The 15,929-nt window shown below is 44.2% G+C and overlaps 2 protein-coding genes across 3 annotated transcripts; both read right to left on the reverse strand.

The window, feature by feature from the left end:
- On the reverse strand, positions 1 to 5,305 carry LOC146616943 (uncharacterized). The gene is made up of 6 exons (XM_085372112.1): positions 5,085 to 5,305; positions 3,954 to 4,214; positions 2,318 to 2,647; positions 1,836 to 1,915; positions 847 to 1,744; positions 1 to 745 (listed from the first exon to the last, which is right to left on the reverse strand). Exons 2-6 carry the CDS (start codon positions 4,095 to 4,097, stop codon positions 488 to 490), a joined length of 1,710 nt encoding a protein of 569 aa, XP_085228238.1. The 5' UTR covers positions 4,098 to 4,214; positions 5,085 to 5,305; the 3' UTR covers positions 1 to 487.
- A 1,745-nt stretch (positions 5,306 to 7,050) lies between these two features.
- Positions 7,051 to 13,233, reverse strand: LOC146616944 (microtubule cross-linking factor 3-like). Of its 2 annotated transcripts, none has more exons than XM_085372110.1 (8): positions 12,490 to 13,233; positions 11,692 to 11,916; positions 11,346 to 11,504; positions 10,962 to 11,030; positions 10,114 to 10,383; positions 9,652 to 10,038; positions 7,505 to 8,167; positions 7,051 to 7,167 (listed from the first exon to the last, which is right to left on the reverse strand). In XM_085372110.1, exons 1-8 carry the CDS (start codon positions 13,231 to 13,233, stop codon positions 7,051 to 7,053), a joined length of 2,634 nt encoding a protein of 877 aa, XP_085228236.1. The 2 variants fall into 2 exon arrangements, with proteins under 2 accessions (XP_085228236.1, XP_085228237.1); XM_085372111.1 differs by lacking the exon at positions 7,051 to 7,167 and adding an exon at positions 7,259 to 7,369.
- Between the last annotated feature and the right edge of the window lie 2,696 nt (positions 13,234 to 15,929).

Genomic DNA, 15,929 nt, shown 5'->3' on the forward strand with positions numbered 1-15,929 from the left:
TCATATTTATTACCAAGAAAAAAAGACATTAAAGGCATATTATAGTCATTTGTCACAGCTGTTATTTCGACATCTTAAATATATTTTGACAATGTGATACAGTACAACACACTGTTGTTGACAGTTAGAGGAGTGGCCGCTGGAAGAACGGAGAACGGTCGATAATACAGCAGCCGTAAGGATCAAACACACGGGCATGCACCCTCAAAACAGGGCTGCATGCTTCGTCACGTTACACAGAAAACACCTGAAATTCAATACAAAAAAAAATAAAATAAAGAAGTTTATAGATACGATGCAGGATTACAACAAAGCCGATATGGTGATGTGTTGGCAAAGTTTAGGCACAGAAGGATTTAAAAGCCACAGCAGCACTGGAGAATGTAGTGGATGTGTTTTATCTCACAACAAAAACGAAGCGCTCTTGTTTGATAGAAATTATTTACAAAAAAAGAGGAAGGGAACAAGCTCAGTTCGAATGGAACTATTACATAATGACGGTCTCAGTAGGAAGAGAGTAAGAAATAAGAAGCCGGTGCTTCATGGCAGGGCTTGGGGTTCTGGTCATGGGGCTAGGGGGGTGAGTGAGTGGGCTTGGTGGGCGGTAGATTGGGCCTGAGGGGGCGGTGATTCTGGCAGGAGGGGTGCGGCTGGCCCATCTGGAAGGAGGTCGCTGGTTGGCCGGCCGTGCAGGGCGAGAGAAGCTCTTCTTAGGCGTGGCTGGTGACAACTCAGCTTGGTTTGTCTGGTTACAAACACAGTGGTACGCGTGTTAGGGTGTACTACAGTTTTTTTTTTACAGGTTTATCAAATTTATAGTAAAAAAAGAAGCAGAAATTTACCTACCTGTTGTGGCTCCTGTCTGTAGGGTTTGTATCCTGTTCTGGGATTGGAGCTGTACTCGTGTTGGATCTCCAGCATGTCCAGCAGTTCAATGAGTCCTTCATCCCTCAACTGGCCATAACGAGTCGACTCCTGTCCTGATAACATTCCCCTATGGATTACAGAGGGAGCACTTGAAACCCTGTGCTCCATTTTGGGCTCCGCTTGCTCCACTGTAGCCTTTCTTGATTTCTCTCGAGCCAGTCCTCCATCTCTGTCTGCCCCACTGTGAGCTCTGGGTCTAATCTTTGGGCTCCCTGCCACCTGTGATCTCCTCTGAGACTGCTGGGGACCAGACTGGGATCCTTTGGAACTGCTGTACCCTCCTCTTTGATCCTTGTAGTTCTGCCTTCCAGGGTCTAATGCTAACCCCCGATCTTGGCTGGGCTCTATCTCTGCTGTCAGCACGTCAGAATCCGTTTGGCACTTCTGGGTAGGCACGCGGGTGGGCAACCTGCCGGCGACTGCAGCGGCTCCCAGAGTTCTGCGCTGACAGCTGGGAGTGGGACACTTTGCTTCTGGAGCTTGCCCCCGATGGGTAACCACTCCAGATTCTGTCAGCATTTTACCTTCATTCTCCTGCAGCATGGCTCCAAACTTCCTGAGAACAGAGGGGCTGCTGCATTTCCTGTCACCCATGACACCTGCACTGAAGGACTTCCTGTCCAGAGCGGGAGATTCTGCAGTCCCTTGGAGTTGCGAGCGTGCTTGCGCAGGAGCATCCCTTTGTCCAAGAGGGGGCTTGGCTGAGTTTTCTTTGTTGGGGGAACTCTCTCTGCAGGGGGAGTTTCTCATGTGAGACACTCTGTTCTTTCTGTTTTCAGTCTCCTCGAAACTGCCGAAAAACTGTTCTTTACCAAGCCTGGTTCGGCACAGAGAAAATAACTCAAAACAAGGCACAAAAATCCTCTCAGACTATAAAGAGTTGATGAAAAACACATACAGCCTCTTACCTTTTATCTCCAGATCCTCTTTCAATCTCACCCTGGCATGCAGCGATGTCCTGGCTCACTTTGATTGTGTCACTGAAGCGCTGAAAGAGATCAGAAGTGACATAAAAATAACCCTGTATCACCCTGTGCTGTTATATTTGCTGGAAGATCATTGGCAAGGTACCCTTTACTGTATCTTTACCAAAACTGAACCCCACCACTCGATATAGCATAGCTCAATCTATTCTTATCTACTGTACTTTCATGTTGCACTTGGCAAGTTGGCTTTCTTCTCCACTGCTGTCAGGTACAGGGACAGAATGTGAAACTAGCTCCTATCTGGCAGCTTGTCTGTGTAAGCAGACTTACAGGGAACTGTAATCAATATGCTCCTGACCAAAGCCCTACTTATACTTTTACTGATCGGGTTCCTTCGGGCGTGCAAATGCCAACGACATGAGGCACATGGAAGGGAAATAAGAGAATTTATTTCCTCTACTTACCACGTGGCGAGCTCCATTGTTCTTCCGGCCCATTTGTTTCCCTGCCCCCAAATAATCCTGCAGCAGGTCGCCAATCTCTGAGACGCTGTTGGCGTGGCAGAAACCGTAGCCGTTCTGATGAGACACAGGGTAGCTGTACCCACTGGAGCTGCAGCCGTTACTATAGTGATGTGGCACAGTTATAGCTCTAGTGTGGCTCTCTCTGTGATGGTCAGGCACAAAAAGGCCATTGCCATGGTGACCCAGGCCACACTCCAACGGGGTGCCATTTTTCTGGTTGTCAGCGGCGATATCGTTTGCTCCTCTGCGGGCCTGAACTTCATTGTACAGCTGGAAAGCAGCGATATTAATGATTACAAAACTACTTTAAAATCTAACTTAGATTTCTGACAAGCTCATAATACCATTACACACATGCACCTGTTTCAATTTGCATCTTTGTAATGTGCAATACTTTGGTATCCTTTTTCAGACAGTTTGTGTGTGTGTCCAGCATATCTGTCAGCACATCACAGTTTAATCAGCTTGTTAACATTTGTCTGCATCACTGCTCCAACAAAGCCAAGAGGTTGTGTCAGTTTGTGTGCTGCCAACAGTTTATTATGGAGCACAAACACACATGTTACTCCAATTAACACACACTCTAGGGGCCACAAAAGCTCCTCACTGAAAACACAACATGTACCACACGTGGTCATGTTGAGAGATAACTGATACATCTTTCTGGGAAGAAAAAACAACAACAAAAACAAAATAACTCCACTTTAAATTAAACATCGAGACCATCATTTATCACAAAATCAATCTACTGAATTTTACTTTTGCACTTCCACACCGGTAGGTTGTAGTATTAGTAAGTACAATTTACACCCACTGACCCAGAGTCTGTAGAAATCTGCACGTATCTATTCAGTTAACACTGCGTAGATACATCGACTGTTTGTGCTGATGCAATGTGTGATTAAGGATCAATTTTGGCTAAATTTAACCTGAGATTGGTGCAGTTCCTCAAATGACCACTTGAGGCTGCGACCAAAAGTTAATCCCCATAGACCACAGGTGTCGAACTCCAGGCCTCGAGGGCCGGTGTCCTGCAGGTTTTAGATGTGTCCTTGATCCAAGACAGCTGATTTAAATGGCTAAATTACCTCCTCAACATGTCTTGAAGTTCTCCAGAAGCCTGTTAATGAACTAATCATTTGATTCAGGTGTGTTGACCCTGGGTGAGATCTAAAACCTGCAGGACACCGGCCCTCGAGGCCTGGAGTTTGACACCCCTGCCATAGACCCATGTTGAACTGCACAACTGTAGAGCAAAAATAAATATGTTTTATCAAAAGCTGATATGCACCTTCAAGAAAACTGCACACGATCCCAGTACAACCCACCAGTCACATGAAATGTCCAAATTTGCCTTTCATTATTCATTAATGCACCTTGGTAATGCTAGCAAGCATGGTTAGTGACGCCAAAGGTCAGTTTGGCTCCACAACAATACAGCGATGATCACAATACTAAAGCTGAGGTTTCAAAATGCATGTCCACAAGCTAACGGGTGACATCACAGTGGCCACTGCCATATTTTATATACAGTCTGTACATTTAAAAGTCCTGCATTGTTTATGTAACGTCTCACCTCTTCGATTTTCCTCTGGATGTCCTGCAGCTGGTCCTCCCACTCCTGCATCTCCGAGTCGAAGTTGTCCATCAGCTCTGGTCTCTCTTGCCCCCAGCCACAACCACTGTGCTCAAGCCCTCGCTCCAGATCTATAGCTGCCATGACAGGCTGCTTAATAGCCAGACACTCTTTCAAATGACTTCCCCCCCTTTCACTTTTCGGTCAAAGGTCACCAAAGGGTTGCAAGCAAGGGGCAGAAGGATTAATGGCCTGGAAACACTAAAAAGTCAAAGAAATAGAAGACAGACAACAAGCGTTGTTGATTAATTTCAATGTGTTTCAATGTATTTCTATATAAAGTAGCCCAAAATCTGGTTTTGTTTCTGACACTGAAATCAAAAGGCTGATCAACCCATTTCTACTTTTTCAGTCAAGGCTTTTTCATCTGGGTTTGGCTTGAATACTTCTATCCTCAGGAAGGTCAGATATTTACAGCTGCTTTTGGAATTCTTCACCAATAATTGCAGGCATGTTAGAACTACCAATGCAGCACGTGTAGACAAAACTATTACACGACAGTGCCACAGCCATCTGTTTCAACTCTTGGTCAGTTTGACCTCCAGCCTGACCGGGCATTTCAAAGAAAAAACATTTCACGCATGAATTAAACTGCGGAACACCTCAGATGCACCCAAGACGGCGAGCCAGTTCCCTAAAACCAGCCAAGAGCAAGAGCCTAACTGCTGTGGTAAACTGAGACAGCAAGGCTTCTCTGATGTTGTTGTTGTTGATGATGCCGCCACTCAATATTACAAGTATCCTGGTAGAAAATGCCCGAATTTACCAGCCACTTCCCTCCCATCTGTGATGTAAGAGTAGAGATATTAATAATCTTGTAACTATGCATAGTAAAGTGACTGCACGTCCTGTGGACAGGGGAGAGGCACAGGGGAACAGAAAGTATGCCCGACACTAAGCCAAAAGAAAAATGATTAAACTGAACATGACTCAGAATAAATCTTTAAAGAAAACAAAAAAATCATGTTATTATTTTTTCAATTTTCATTTTGTATATGTTGATAATTAAAACTAAATAAAATAAAATAAAAAAGTTTCCCACTTTAGTAATTTACAGCTTTTCTTACCTACCTCTACGTAAAAGTTATATCTGCCCTCGGGTGTAACTCCTCAGTCTAGTCCCTGGTCTCTTCGGTCCTTTCAACCGTTCCTGCTCGCCAATTATTTTCAACTGCCCTCTCTCCGCTGCGTCCCCCTCGCTTTTGCCTCCACTGTGTTACGTAAAAAAAAAAAAAACCTCAGGGGTTGAATTTAAAGGATCCCCTTGTCCTCCTCCTCGGGGAGCGTTGAGCTAAAGGGTAAACAACTTCTGTTCCAGCCGGGGTACCCACACTTTATACCGCTCCCGGGTGTTTACGTGGGGCGGAGGTCAAATATCATATTGTCAAACTTATTCCAGCATTTGAAGTCTCGATGGGACAAACTGTCGTCACCAGCATCCCTGCTATAATTACCGGGGCTCGCGGAGAGAGGGGAAAGTGTTTACATAGCTATTTCAGCTGCTGCGGTCTCTCGACCAATCAGCTTCTCTGTTGCTACTCTGCTTTCGGACGCTTGGGCAGATTTTGCCTTGTGACCGTGCCCAGCTTGCAAATCATTTTTCCAAGGGATGCCAAATGAGTGCGTGTGACACTGAGTAATAATGTGTCACACGGAGTAATATCTTTATTGGAGACAGTCACAAAAACACAACAACAACACACAAACAATAATAAAAATAATAATACAGCATTTACATCTAATTTGTAGAGATTTAATATTTAATATTAAATCTTTAAATTTAATATTTAAAGCTTTAATATATATATATATATATATATATATATATATATATATATATATATATATATATATATATATATATATATATATATATATATATATACATATAAAATACTTCAAACTAACAATCAAGCCACACACTCACTAGAGGTATCACATTATTTATGCTTCAAATGGTGCAAAGAAGTAAAATATGCACACTCTCATCCATGTCCTGGAGTAACCTAAAGCTGTGACTCATTCTGCTGCGGTGAACATCTGAAGACAGTTGCTACTGTTCATCTGCCACGCCATCAATTACTAATAGCAACCCCTAATCAAGACCCTGTTGGGAATTTTGGGGTCCTTGACCCCTTCTTATGGTGATGATCAGAATTCCTTCCAGTGTGAAATCAGCCTTAGTCTTCCACCTGTTGTGTTCCCAAATGAATAATTAAGCCCTTCAGGAATTCAGGGGTGGGACAGAAACAAACTTTCACCTTACTTTACTTTGAGGCAACAACAACAGCAGGGCGGCACAGCAAGTGTTGTTCTACAAATTAAAGACGATGTCGCTGCCGTCAAGTCCTGTTACAACAGCTAATGTACTAAGTAGCACTAAGTGGTTCAGATTGCATCCAGTCAGAATAAAACCTATATGACCAAACTTTCATTTTGGCTTAAACAAGTTCCGCACAAATATGCCAACATATCTCCGTTGGCTTTAAATCCACAGCTATTACCCGCACAGTGAGGAATGAACTACAAAAAAACTGGACTATTTATTATTATGATTCAAACAGGCACACATCTTAAAATGTCCACACACACAAACACACACACAGGACATATTATATAACTGGACTCTTTGATGATGTCTGTCGTGCTGCAAGTTTGTACTACAATAAGTCTCTGAGGTGGCTGTTTTTAACCCCGTGGACACTTCCAGTGCTTACAAATGAAGCCTACGAGGAGTTGCAGCTCCTCAGATGGCCATCTGAGACTGAAACTACATCCCCGCTGTCCGCTTCATTAAAATGCTTAATTGCATTTAGCAGAAATAGACATTTTTACAGTCCAGTTGAAAACAATTTTGTTCTCTGTAAGACAAATTTTCCTATTTATGACAACTTAGGGGCGTGAATTATTATTATTATTATTTTTGCAATTTAACCGTTTAAACATCACTAAGGCTTAAAATTAAGCATTATTATGTTAGAGTTCCACTCGCTATCTGCAATGTGTAACCTGTCTGTAACTTACCGTCTCGAGCGTCTTATGCAGATGGCGATGCGTGATGATAATGCAGATTCCAGTGCTGAAGCTGGCCACACTTCCTCCAATGTGAGTGCAACCTCGGTAAGTGCTGAGCTTTTACTGTGCTGTCGGTTACCTTGGCAACAAATGATGCGGGGATGGAAAGAAAAAAAATCAACGGAGGGAAAACAAACCAAAGGATGACGTGTGTTAAAGGGAGGTGTGCATCACAGAACAAAGAAAAGAGTGAAAAGAAAGACGAGCTTGAAGATGGTGGCGTAAGAGAGGGATGAGAATAACACGAGTATGAGGATGAGTAAAATGATTGGCTGGAACATCTGGGAGAGGGAGGAGCGGCAAACCGACAGATGAGAAACACGGGAGTATGGATAAAGAGAGAAAAAGGAAGAAATACAGTTAACTCTCGAGGATATTTTACGTGCTCACATGAGATATTTCAGTTCTATTCTCACCGACAGCGGCTCCTCTGACTCCCTGTCCTCTAGCTTCGGCACTTCCAGTCTGTCTATGAAGGCCTGCAGTTCCTTACGAAAGGCTTTCATCTGGGCGTTAATGCGATATAGCAGCTCATGTTCCCTGATTCTGCTCCCATCTTCTTCCCCACCCTCCTCGCCGGACCTCCCGAACATTAAGTCGCCATTTGAAACGTAGACCCTCGCCTCCGAGATGATGGCCGCAGTATCGGCGATGAGCCTATCAATGGTGCGAACGAGCCTCTCTGCTTCCACGCGGATGTCTATCATCTGCTGCCGCTCACGCAGGGTGCACCGGCCACCAGGCAGGAAGCGGGATAAGGCGGAGGAGGCGGCGCCCTCTGGCCCAGTAGGGGTGTAGAGGCCCCGGGTGGGCGTCAAGCAGCGACTGCTGCCGTTATTGTTTCTCACCTCATCTGAGTCACTTTCCCCACCAACAGGACCCTCGCGTTTGCGGTGAGGAGGGAGCAGGCGGGATGAGGTGGAGTCCTCGTCGCTCTCTCGGCGACCACTCGTCGTGCCACCGGCATCGCTCTCTGCATCGCTGTCCCGTGGGCTCGGCCGCAGGGAGAGATGAGAAGCCAGATCGTAGCGTTGCATGTTGGAGAGGAGCACTCGGTTCTCATACTGCAGCTGCATAACCTGATGGGAAGAGGCGGAGAGAGATGAACTGTTTTAAGATGTTTTGGCGAAGCAGTGACCTCTGGGGTGGACAGATAAAACTATAAATTGCAGGCTGGTTCCAAAAGCAAGTCAATCCTCATAGGCTGCAATGTTAAAATACCAGGCTTTGCAGCAGGATCGAACATGTTACACCCTGGTACAAAAAATGATTTGGGACTTTATGGGCAATTTTCCCCTGTTGTAAAAACTGTTCAGTTATTTTACCCATTTAAAGTTATGCAGAACTGTGAAAGGTGCATGTAAAACTGTCTTGTCTTTCCCTCGCTCTGTATCTCTCACCCTACATCTCTCTGTATGTCTTGAGTCTCTTGAGTTTTTGTGTTCGTGCTACTTCCTGTCTTATTTTGATAGTCCTTGTCTCATGTTCATTGTGTCAGTTTTGCTTTCCCTATCTCGTTATGTCTAATTTGTTCCTGCTGTGTTCCCATGTGTTTCCACTTCCCTGATCACCTCTCAGTGTACGTATTGTCTCAGTCCTTTGTCTGAGTGTCTGTCTGTCTTCCCCTGTGTCTCTCAGGTTCTATGGCTGAGTCTCAATTCAGGGGCTGCATCCTTCGGAGGCCGCATTTGAAGGCCAATTACGTCACAGCAATGCAATGAAGGCTGTCCCAATTCGAAGGCTGCTCCAAATGCAGCCGACAAATGCGTCGTTCATTTCCCTGAATTTGAAGGATAGGTCGGGACTATCCTTCGTGGCCCAACCTATCCCAGAATTCATAGCGCGGCCCAGCCAATTCCAGTTTCCAACAATGGCGACAGCTACTTTGTTGTAATATTATTTTTATTACTCTTTGCAATACTGTATTAATTAAATTAGTATTTCAAATATTTTTATAATAATATAAAAATAGTTTTCATGTGCGGCAATGGATTAGGAGCGCGGCTAAAGTAGCCCCTAAATTGAGACACAGCTTATGTTTCCAGTGCTTCCCATGTTCTAGTGTCTTTCCCAGTTTAGATTTCAGTTCAGTTTCCTTATTTTGTACTGTTTTGCCAATCAGCCCGAATAATCTGCTCGCCTTTTGTTATAGTTCTGTTCCTGCTTACATTGTCTGCAAATAGGTCCTCACTCTCTGCTCCACAAAATCTGCTGCTGCAGATCATAACAAAAACCCAACTGATTTACCAAGCAGGCTGATACTATCGACTGATTTTAAATGTTTGCAGATCTGTCAGCATCAATATTTATAGTAGCCAATAAATGAAAGCTAAAAAAGAGAGGAAAGAAGAGATGAGAGGGTACTCTTAGAGTACCTTCCCCGATGGCAACACACGTATTTGGAACCACAGACTGTTAGGGAATTGTGTTTGTGGACTCTCAGTCTTGGGAATGAGTTACTAATTAATACCTAAATGCATATATTTACACTAATTATAAAAGCATTAAATGAATTACATGGATCAGCATCTTATATTATGTCAGTGTTTAACGCCTTTCTTACCTTGCCACTTAGATCATTAATCTGCAGTCTTGCAGCTTTCAGCTCCTCCTGGAGGGCTTCTGCCTTTGCTCCATCAATGCCTGCTCCTCCTGTAACTCCTCCTCCTCCTCCATGCCTGGCACCTCCTTCATGAGTGCCAGCTTTAAAGCGTAACTTGTTCAGCTCAGCTGTCACCCTCTTGTTCTGTTCCTCAGCATCAGCCAGGTTTCTCCTCAGGAGCTCTGCCTCGTCCTCCACCAGCTGTAGCTGTTGTCTGAGCTCTGTCAGATCATCCCCCAGGCCTCGGCCTGCGCCCGGCCCACCTGTCGCTCCACAACCCGAGCCTCCACCGCTCTCTCCTTCTCCACGGAGGTCATCAAGCTCAGCCCTCAAGCCACGGTTCTCAACCTGTAAGGAAAAAGGGAGACGGGTGCAAAAATCACATGATCTTTCATTCAGAAATTTCACACAGTCTGCTCTTACCTCTAACTCAACTATCTTTCTCCCGAGGATGTTGGCTTCCTCCTCCACCAGCCGAAGGCGTAGCTTCAGCTCTGACTCACGCGTGGTGGGTGGCCCCCCAGCCTCCCCTTTTGGGTGGGTACTGTCAAGTTCTCCATAGAACGAGCGGTATTTCTGCAGCTCTTGCTCTAGCCGGTCCTTCTCCTTGTCAATCTTGGCTGTTTTCTTCCTCATAAGCACAGCCTCCTCTTTGATGAAAGCTAGTTGGCACTTCAGGTCCTCATTGTCCTCCTAAAACACAAACTGTATACACTCAAGTGCATTGAATTTGTTAAATTGTTAAGAAGGCTGGTTTCTGCATTGAGACCTAAGACTTAAGATTAAAGTGAAGAGCAGATTTTTTAGCCACAGTCTTTCTGAGCCAGACGGTTATCTCTCGTCGGACTCAGCGGATTCTTGGCATGTAATAAGTCTAACAAAATTGCTCCAGCTCTGCAAACCCTCAGCTTTCACTAAAACTTTGTAGCTGGAAGTGAAAAGCCAAACATTTGACACAACAGGATATCACAGAAGCTCATACGCAAAATCTCAGGTTGGACCCTGAGAGTTTGCAGGGTAAAAGCTGTTTATTCTTTGGCCTGACTGCTCAATACATGGGCAGGCTGTCTCCAGGCTGAAGTGCATGTTTAAAAATAGCTGATACAGGACTAAATATTCACACATCAGTTCACATGAGACTGCACATTTTCCTAAGAGAACTACCTCCTAACAATTATCTGCATCAGTTTAGGCAAGGTAAGCATTTATGCCAAAAATGTATAAATATACACAAAATAAAATAATTATTTTTAATCATAACAGCATCTCACCTCAGTGGGAGTCTGTGCTGCTTTCTTGTCACTCTTCTGGACGTCCTTGCTTCCTCTTCTCTTTTGAGACTATAAGAGGACATTGCAATTGAAATTAAATTATGACTTCTTAATGTATTTATGAGTATACTTGTATGCGTACACTTACTGGCCACTTTGTTAAGTATACCCACTCAACTGCTGATTAAAGCAAATATCTGTTCAGCCAATCACGTGGGAGTAACTCGGTGAATGATCAATGCGACCTGCTGAAGTTCAACTCAGGTATTACCTAATGAAGTTGCTGGTCGATCATTTAATATTCATATATGTGGACATTTATGACACATTACATTTAATGCTCCTCTGATGTATGGTGATGGATGTGGGGAAGCGTTTACACACCTCTTTGGTTTTTTCTAGTTCATTCTGCAGGGCTTGTTTGGTCACTTCCACCTCTATGAGCTTCTGTCTCAGCTTTTCGTTCTCCTCCTCCGTCTTAGTGCGTTTCTCCTCCACTTTTTCCAGCTCATGGTGGAGCCTCACAGACACATCCTTTGCTACCTGTAATAATCATAACCTGAACCTGCTGTTTTGGAGAAATAACTAATAATCTGTTATACTTGATTTTTGCTGCTGTAAAATGCATAATAATTGAACTAACGTGATGGTTCGTATTAGCCTACATTAAAACCTCCCATACATAACATATTAACCTTAACACACAGAGTCATCTCCTCCCCTCCCCTACCTTTAGGTCCTGCTCCAGACTCCTGAGCAACTCTTCATCGATCTCTCCTGTCTGGGCGTAGCGCAGCCTCTTCCTCTCAGCCTTCCGCAGACGATACTGCAGGATTCTGCAGTTTTTATTGGCTCTCTCTAGCTCACGCCTCATTTCCTGGAGCTGGCAAGTGTCTTCTTCATAGAAAGTGTCTCGCATCTCGTCCATCTCAGCCCTCATTTCTTCAATCTCACACTAGCAGAATCATAGCAGACAGAAGATGTGATTGCTACATGTGTCACACTGACAGCAGGAGGTGTATATACTTCGAAAACAGGAGATTTTATTGGTTCAGAGTCTGACTAGTAGCTCCAGACGTATTACAGATTTTCAGGTTCAGGTTAAAATATACAACCTGAAAAAAAATCATTTTCCAGATGTGAGTCTGATCATCTTTATTACTCCACAGTTCATTTCAGGGATATATAAATGCAACATTGCAAACATATGAATTCCAGCTGTGGCATTGTGGGTAGTCCCTTCTAAACACAAGATATAATCGATCCGTATTAATCAATAGCATCAGGATCGATATACAGTTACAATAGCGAATGCGTTTTCACTGAAGACAGAGAGCCTGTCCTACAAACATAATCGACCCCATATGCTATCTGTCATTTCATGACAATTAAGACGTTTCTGAATTGTGTCATTCTAATATGATTTCACCTCTTTAGCATTGGCCTACAATTCAGGTTAGGTGAGATTATGTATTTTAAAGTATTTTAATTTTATTTAAAAAAATGTTTTTGTTAAAGTCTATCAAACCTTGAGATCTTCGTTTTCCTCCAGCAGCCTCTCCATCTCCTCCTCCAGGGCCTGGTCCTGCTGTGTCACGGACCCCGCCTCTGTCGCCTCTGCAGCCCGCTCCGGCTCTTCCACGGCGGTCTCCGACGTCCCAGTGCTGTCCGCTTTGGCTTGCATCTTGGCTCCCCTCCTCTTGAGTCTCTTCTGCAGGTGGAAGTGAATCAGCTCAGCCTGTAAGCATCGCCCTTTCCACAGACCCAAACCGAGGCCCGCTCCACAGGCCGCGGACACGTCGGTTCTCTTCCCGTGTCCGCTTCTCTCAGCTGGCTTCCTCTCCTTTTCTTTCAGCGAATAAGCTCTGCCGGAAAACAAAGGCTGTGTGGAGTCACCTTTAAAGCGGGTTAAGGCAGAGCCTAGAGTCGGTACAGGGAAATCTGCCGGATCTTCCTCGACAGCATCCGCCCTGTTTGGTCTGACAAGCTCAGCTTCAGCACCATCCGGGTGAACAGCTGCCCCTCCGCGGCTCTCGGGCTCCCTCTCCCTTCTGTCTGCGGTGCTCAGGCTGTCCCTCAACCCAAGATCCCCGCTTCTCCGTGCACGATCAGGAGGCCTGGAGCTGCCCGGGTGTCTGGGAACAATCTTTAATGCCCCCTCCTGGGCTGTAGCCGGCGAGGGAGCCCGGTGCTGCCTCCTCCTCCTGCCTGCGTTGTTGTCTGCCGGTGCTGTGGAAGAAGGATCTGCAGCGCCGCTCACGGTCGGCTTCATTTTTTCCACCTCAAGTAAACTCCACGCACACGCTGCATTTGCGTGCTTTTATAGATGAAAAACGAAGCAGCCCTACAGAAGGATTTTCTAAAAATCTTAGCCTGACTGAAACATGAGCAAAACATTCATAAAAACTCTAAAAGTTCAAAGTTGCCTCCAGTGAGCCACTAGATGTCGCTATTGTGCCGCTGCTGTCAGCGCCCCTATCCTCTCATCCCAAACCATATGCATATGACCCGAAAGCTTTACGCACAGCCAGTGAGGGCGGGGAACACATGAGCGGTGCCACGACTCTGTAAAAGTATTAAAAAAATAATAAAACAAATGCGTTTTAACATTTATTTAGAATTTTACATAGTGGCTGAATCCTTACCGCGGACCTCTGAGAGAGGAGACGCTGACACGGGGTACCACCAGGCACTGCAGGGCAGGGGCACGGGGGCGTAAACGTTATGGTGGACGTCAGAACAGGAAGTAAAACAGCCTCTCCCGACAGCCTCGTGCTTATAGACATATCCCACTCTCTTCCTCTGTCTCATATTCAGAGCATTATATTGTTGTACTACAATATGTTGCACAATGTTAACAAGAATGTAAGAAATAGACTACTCTTGGTTGGTTTGAATACAGTCCACTTCACTGATACTGAAACAGGCATCGATTTCTGGGGCTCCAGTTTGCTGAAAGGGCTGGTGTAATCCTCCAGTGGGTCCAGCTGCAAAGGTGAACTGTCAGATTCCTGACACATCCAGTCCTGCTGTTATTTATTACTCCTTTTTACTTGCAGTATTGTGTAAAAGTCTCAGTCAACCCATAATTTCCTTTTATTTTGCCTCCAAAAAGCTAAAATTGTATCTTTAGGCACTTATTGCTAGCAGCCCATTGCAAAAACACAGAAGTTGTTCCCATTTGCTTAGTTGAATCTGTGAAAAGTGCCAATGATAACCACATTTAACGGACATAAAATTATACTTTTGCACCAACAAAGTGATTCCCAAAGAACTATTTGGCAAACACTTGCTATATCTCTTCATGGTGCGCAGTTGTGCTTGAAAATTTTCAAGAAACTGATTAAAGTCAGGAGTTAAAAAGAAAAAGTGGCAGGCCTAAAAATAACAGCAGAAGATGAACAATATCTGAAGGTCATGTACTTAAGAAATAAGAAACAATCCAGTAAAGACCTGACTGTTCACTTAAGCTTAATCAGAAATGGTCTCAGTGAAAGTGTGACTGCCAAGAAGCCATTTTTAAGGGAAGGAAACAAGGAGAAAATGCTCAAACATGAGCTGAATTCCTGAATTGCTGAAAATTAACCGCACTGGCTGTGCATTTTACTCTCTCACTGGTTTTAAACTGTTCTGAATTGAAGTTTAACTTCCTTGCACAGCATTTTATTTGGTTTATATTTACATTTTTAACAGGTTTGTATCATTGGGCTCATCCTCTCACCTCTAAATAATCAAGAAATATAACCGTGGCCCAACAGAGGGTGCTCTACATACACAAAACTGCCTATGCAGAAGCCCAGAGGGTAATCTGCCTCACAGATAGAGAGAGAGAGCCAGTAAAAAGCTGACTGTTTCCACTCTCTGTTCAGCTAGAATGAGCTCCTTAGTAATATAATTGCTAATGAGATGAGTAAGACCCAGGTCAGGTTTGCAAGGATTTAACCCCCTCCGGAAAACTGACCCTTCACCCTTCCAGCAAACTGGCCCACTTGGGTCTCCCAGCTACAACTTCTATTGTCTTTGTGTAAAGGTTTGTGTGTGCCACAAAAGGAAAGAAGACATTCAGGAAGCAGCAGTGTGTTTTTATGAATGCATATGTTTTAAGTTCCACATCAAACTGTAGCAATAGTGGTCAATTTTATGCATGTGCATACATGTTTTTTCTGCTTCCTGCAGCAACAGCAGCAAGCATGCAGGTTATAGTGTCCTGTGCTAAATGCCTTTGATAGAAAAGCCTTGGCAATTCTGCAATCCTATTAGTCGCTGGCTTAGATCCTTCTGTGTCCCCAAGGAGGACAAATTTACTTCCTCTCAATCATCTCACCCAATCTATCATTCACATCTACAACCTTCCACCTCCTTGCTAACGACATCAGTGGAAAAAAAAAAGATAAAAATAGCCACAGGTATACCATTATAAGAAAGTAGGAGTTTAGGAGTAGGGCATGTATGCTAGGAAGGAGGGATAAGAATGTGGGAAAATTATGTGAGGAAATAAAGAGAACTTGCAAAAATACAACAAAGGATGCAAAAGAATTGCAATTGACTTTCCAGACATGCAGCCACAAATGACGGCCTGAGAATGAGCAGAGGCTGCGGGACACAGGAAAAGGCATGGACGAGGAAAATGATAGGGGCTAAATAATTGAATAGATGCCATTAGTGACTCATGGTGTGGCGAAAGAAGAGTGGGCTGTAGTTTGCTTGTTACAGGATGATGAAAAAAATTAATGTGAGTGTGTGGAAAGATCATGCAGTGTCACAAGAATGGCAGAGTTATAATTCAGGCTGATGAATTTACTATTTCTTTTCAAATATCTTGAAGTTGTTAAATACACATGGTTCACATTGTAAATCAACTATTTTCAAGGCCAAATATGAACTAATCCACGCAGTTTGAGAGTTGCAGTAGCAACCTGGTGGCAGATTAGTGAAGGCTTCTCTTTCAGTGACCCGCTTTCCTGAGTA

This window comes from Diplotaxodon limnothrissa, linkage group LG15 (genome assembly GCF_057381915.1).
Source record: "Diplotaxodon limnothrissa isolate DT_005_m linkage group LG15, D_limnothrissa_male_GT1.1, whole genome shotgun sequence".
NCBI classification, from domain to species: domain Eukaryota; kingdom Metazoa; phylum Chordata; class Actinopteri; order Cichliformes; family Cichlidae; genus Diplotaxodon; species Diplotaxodon limnothrissa.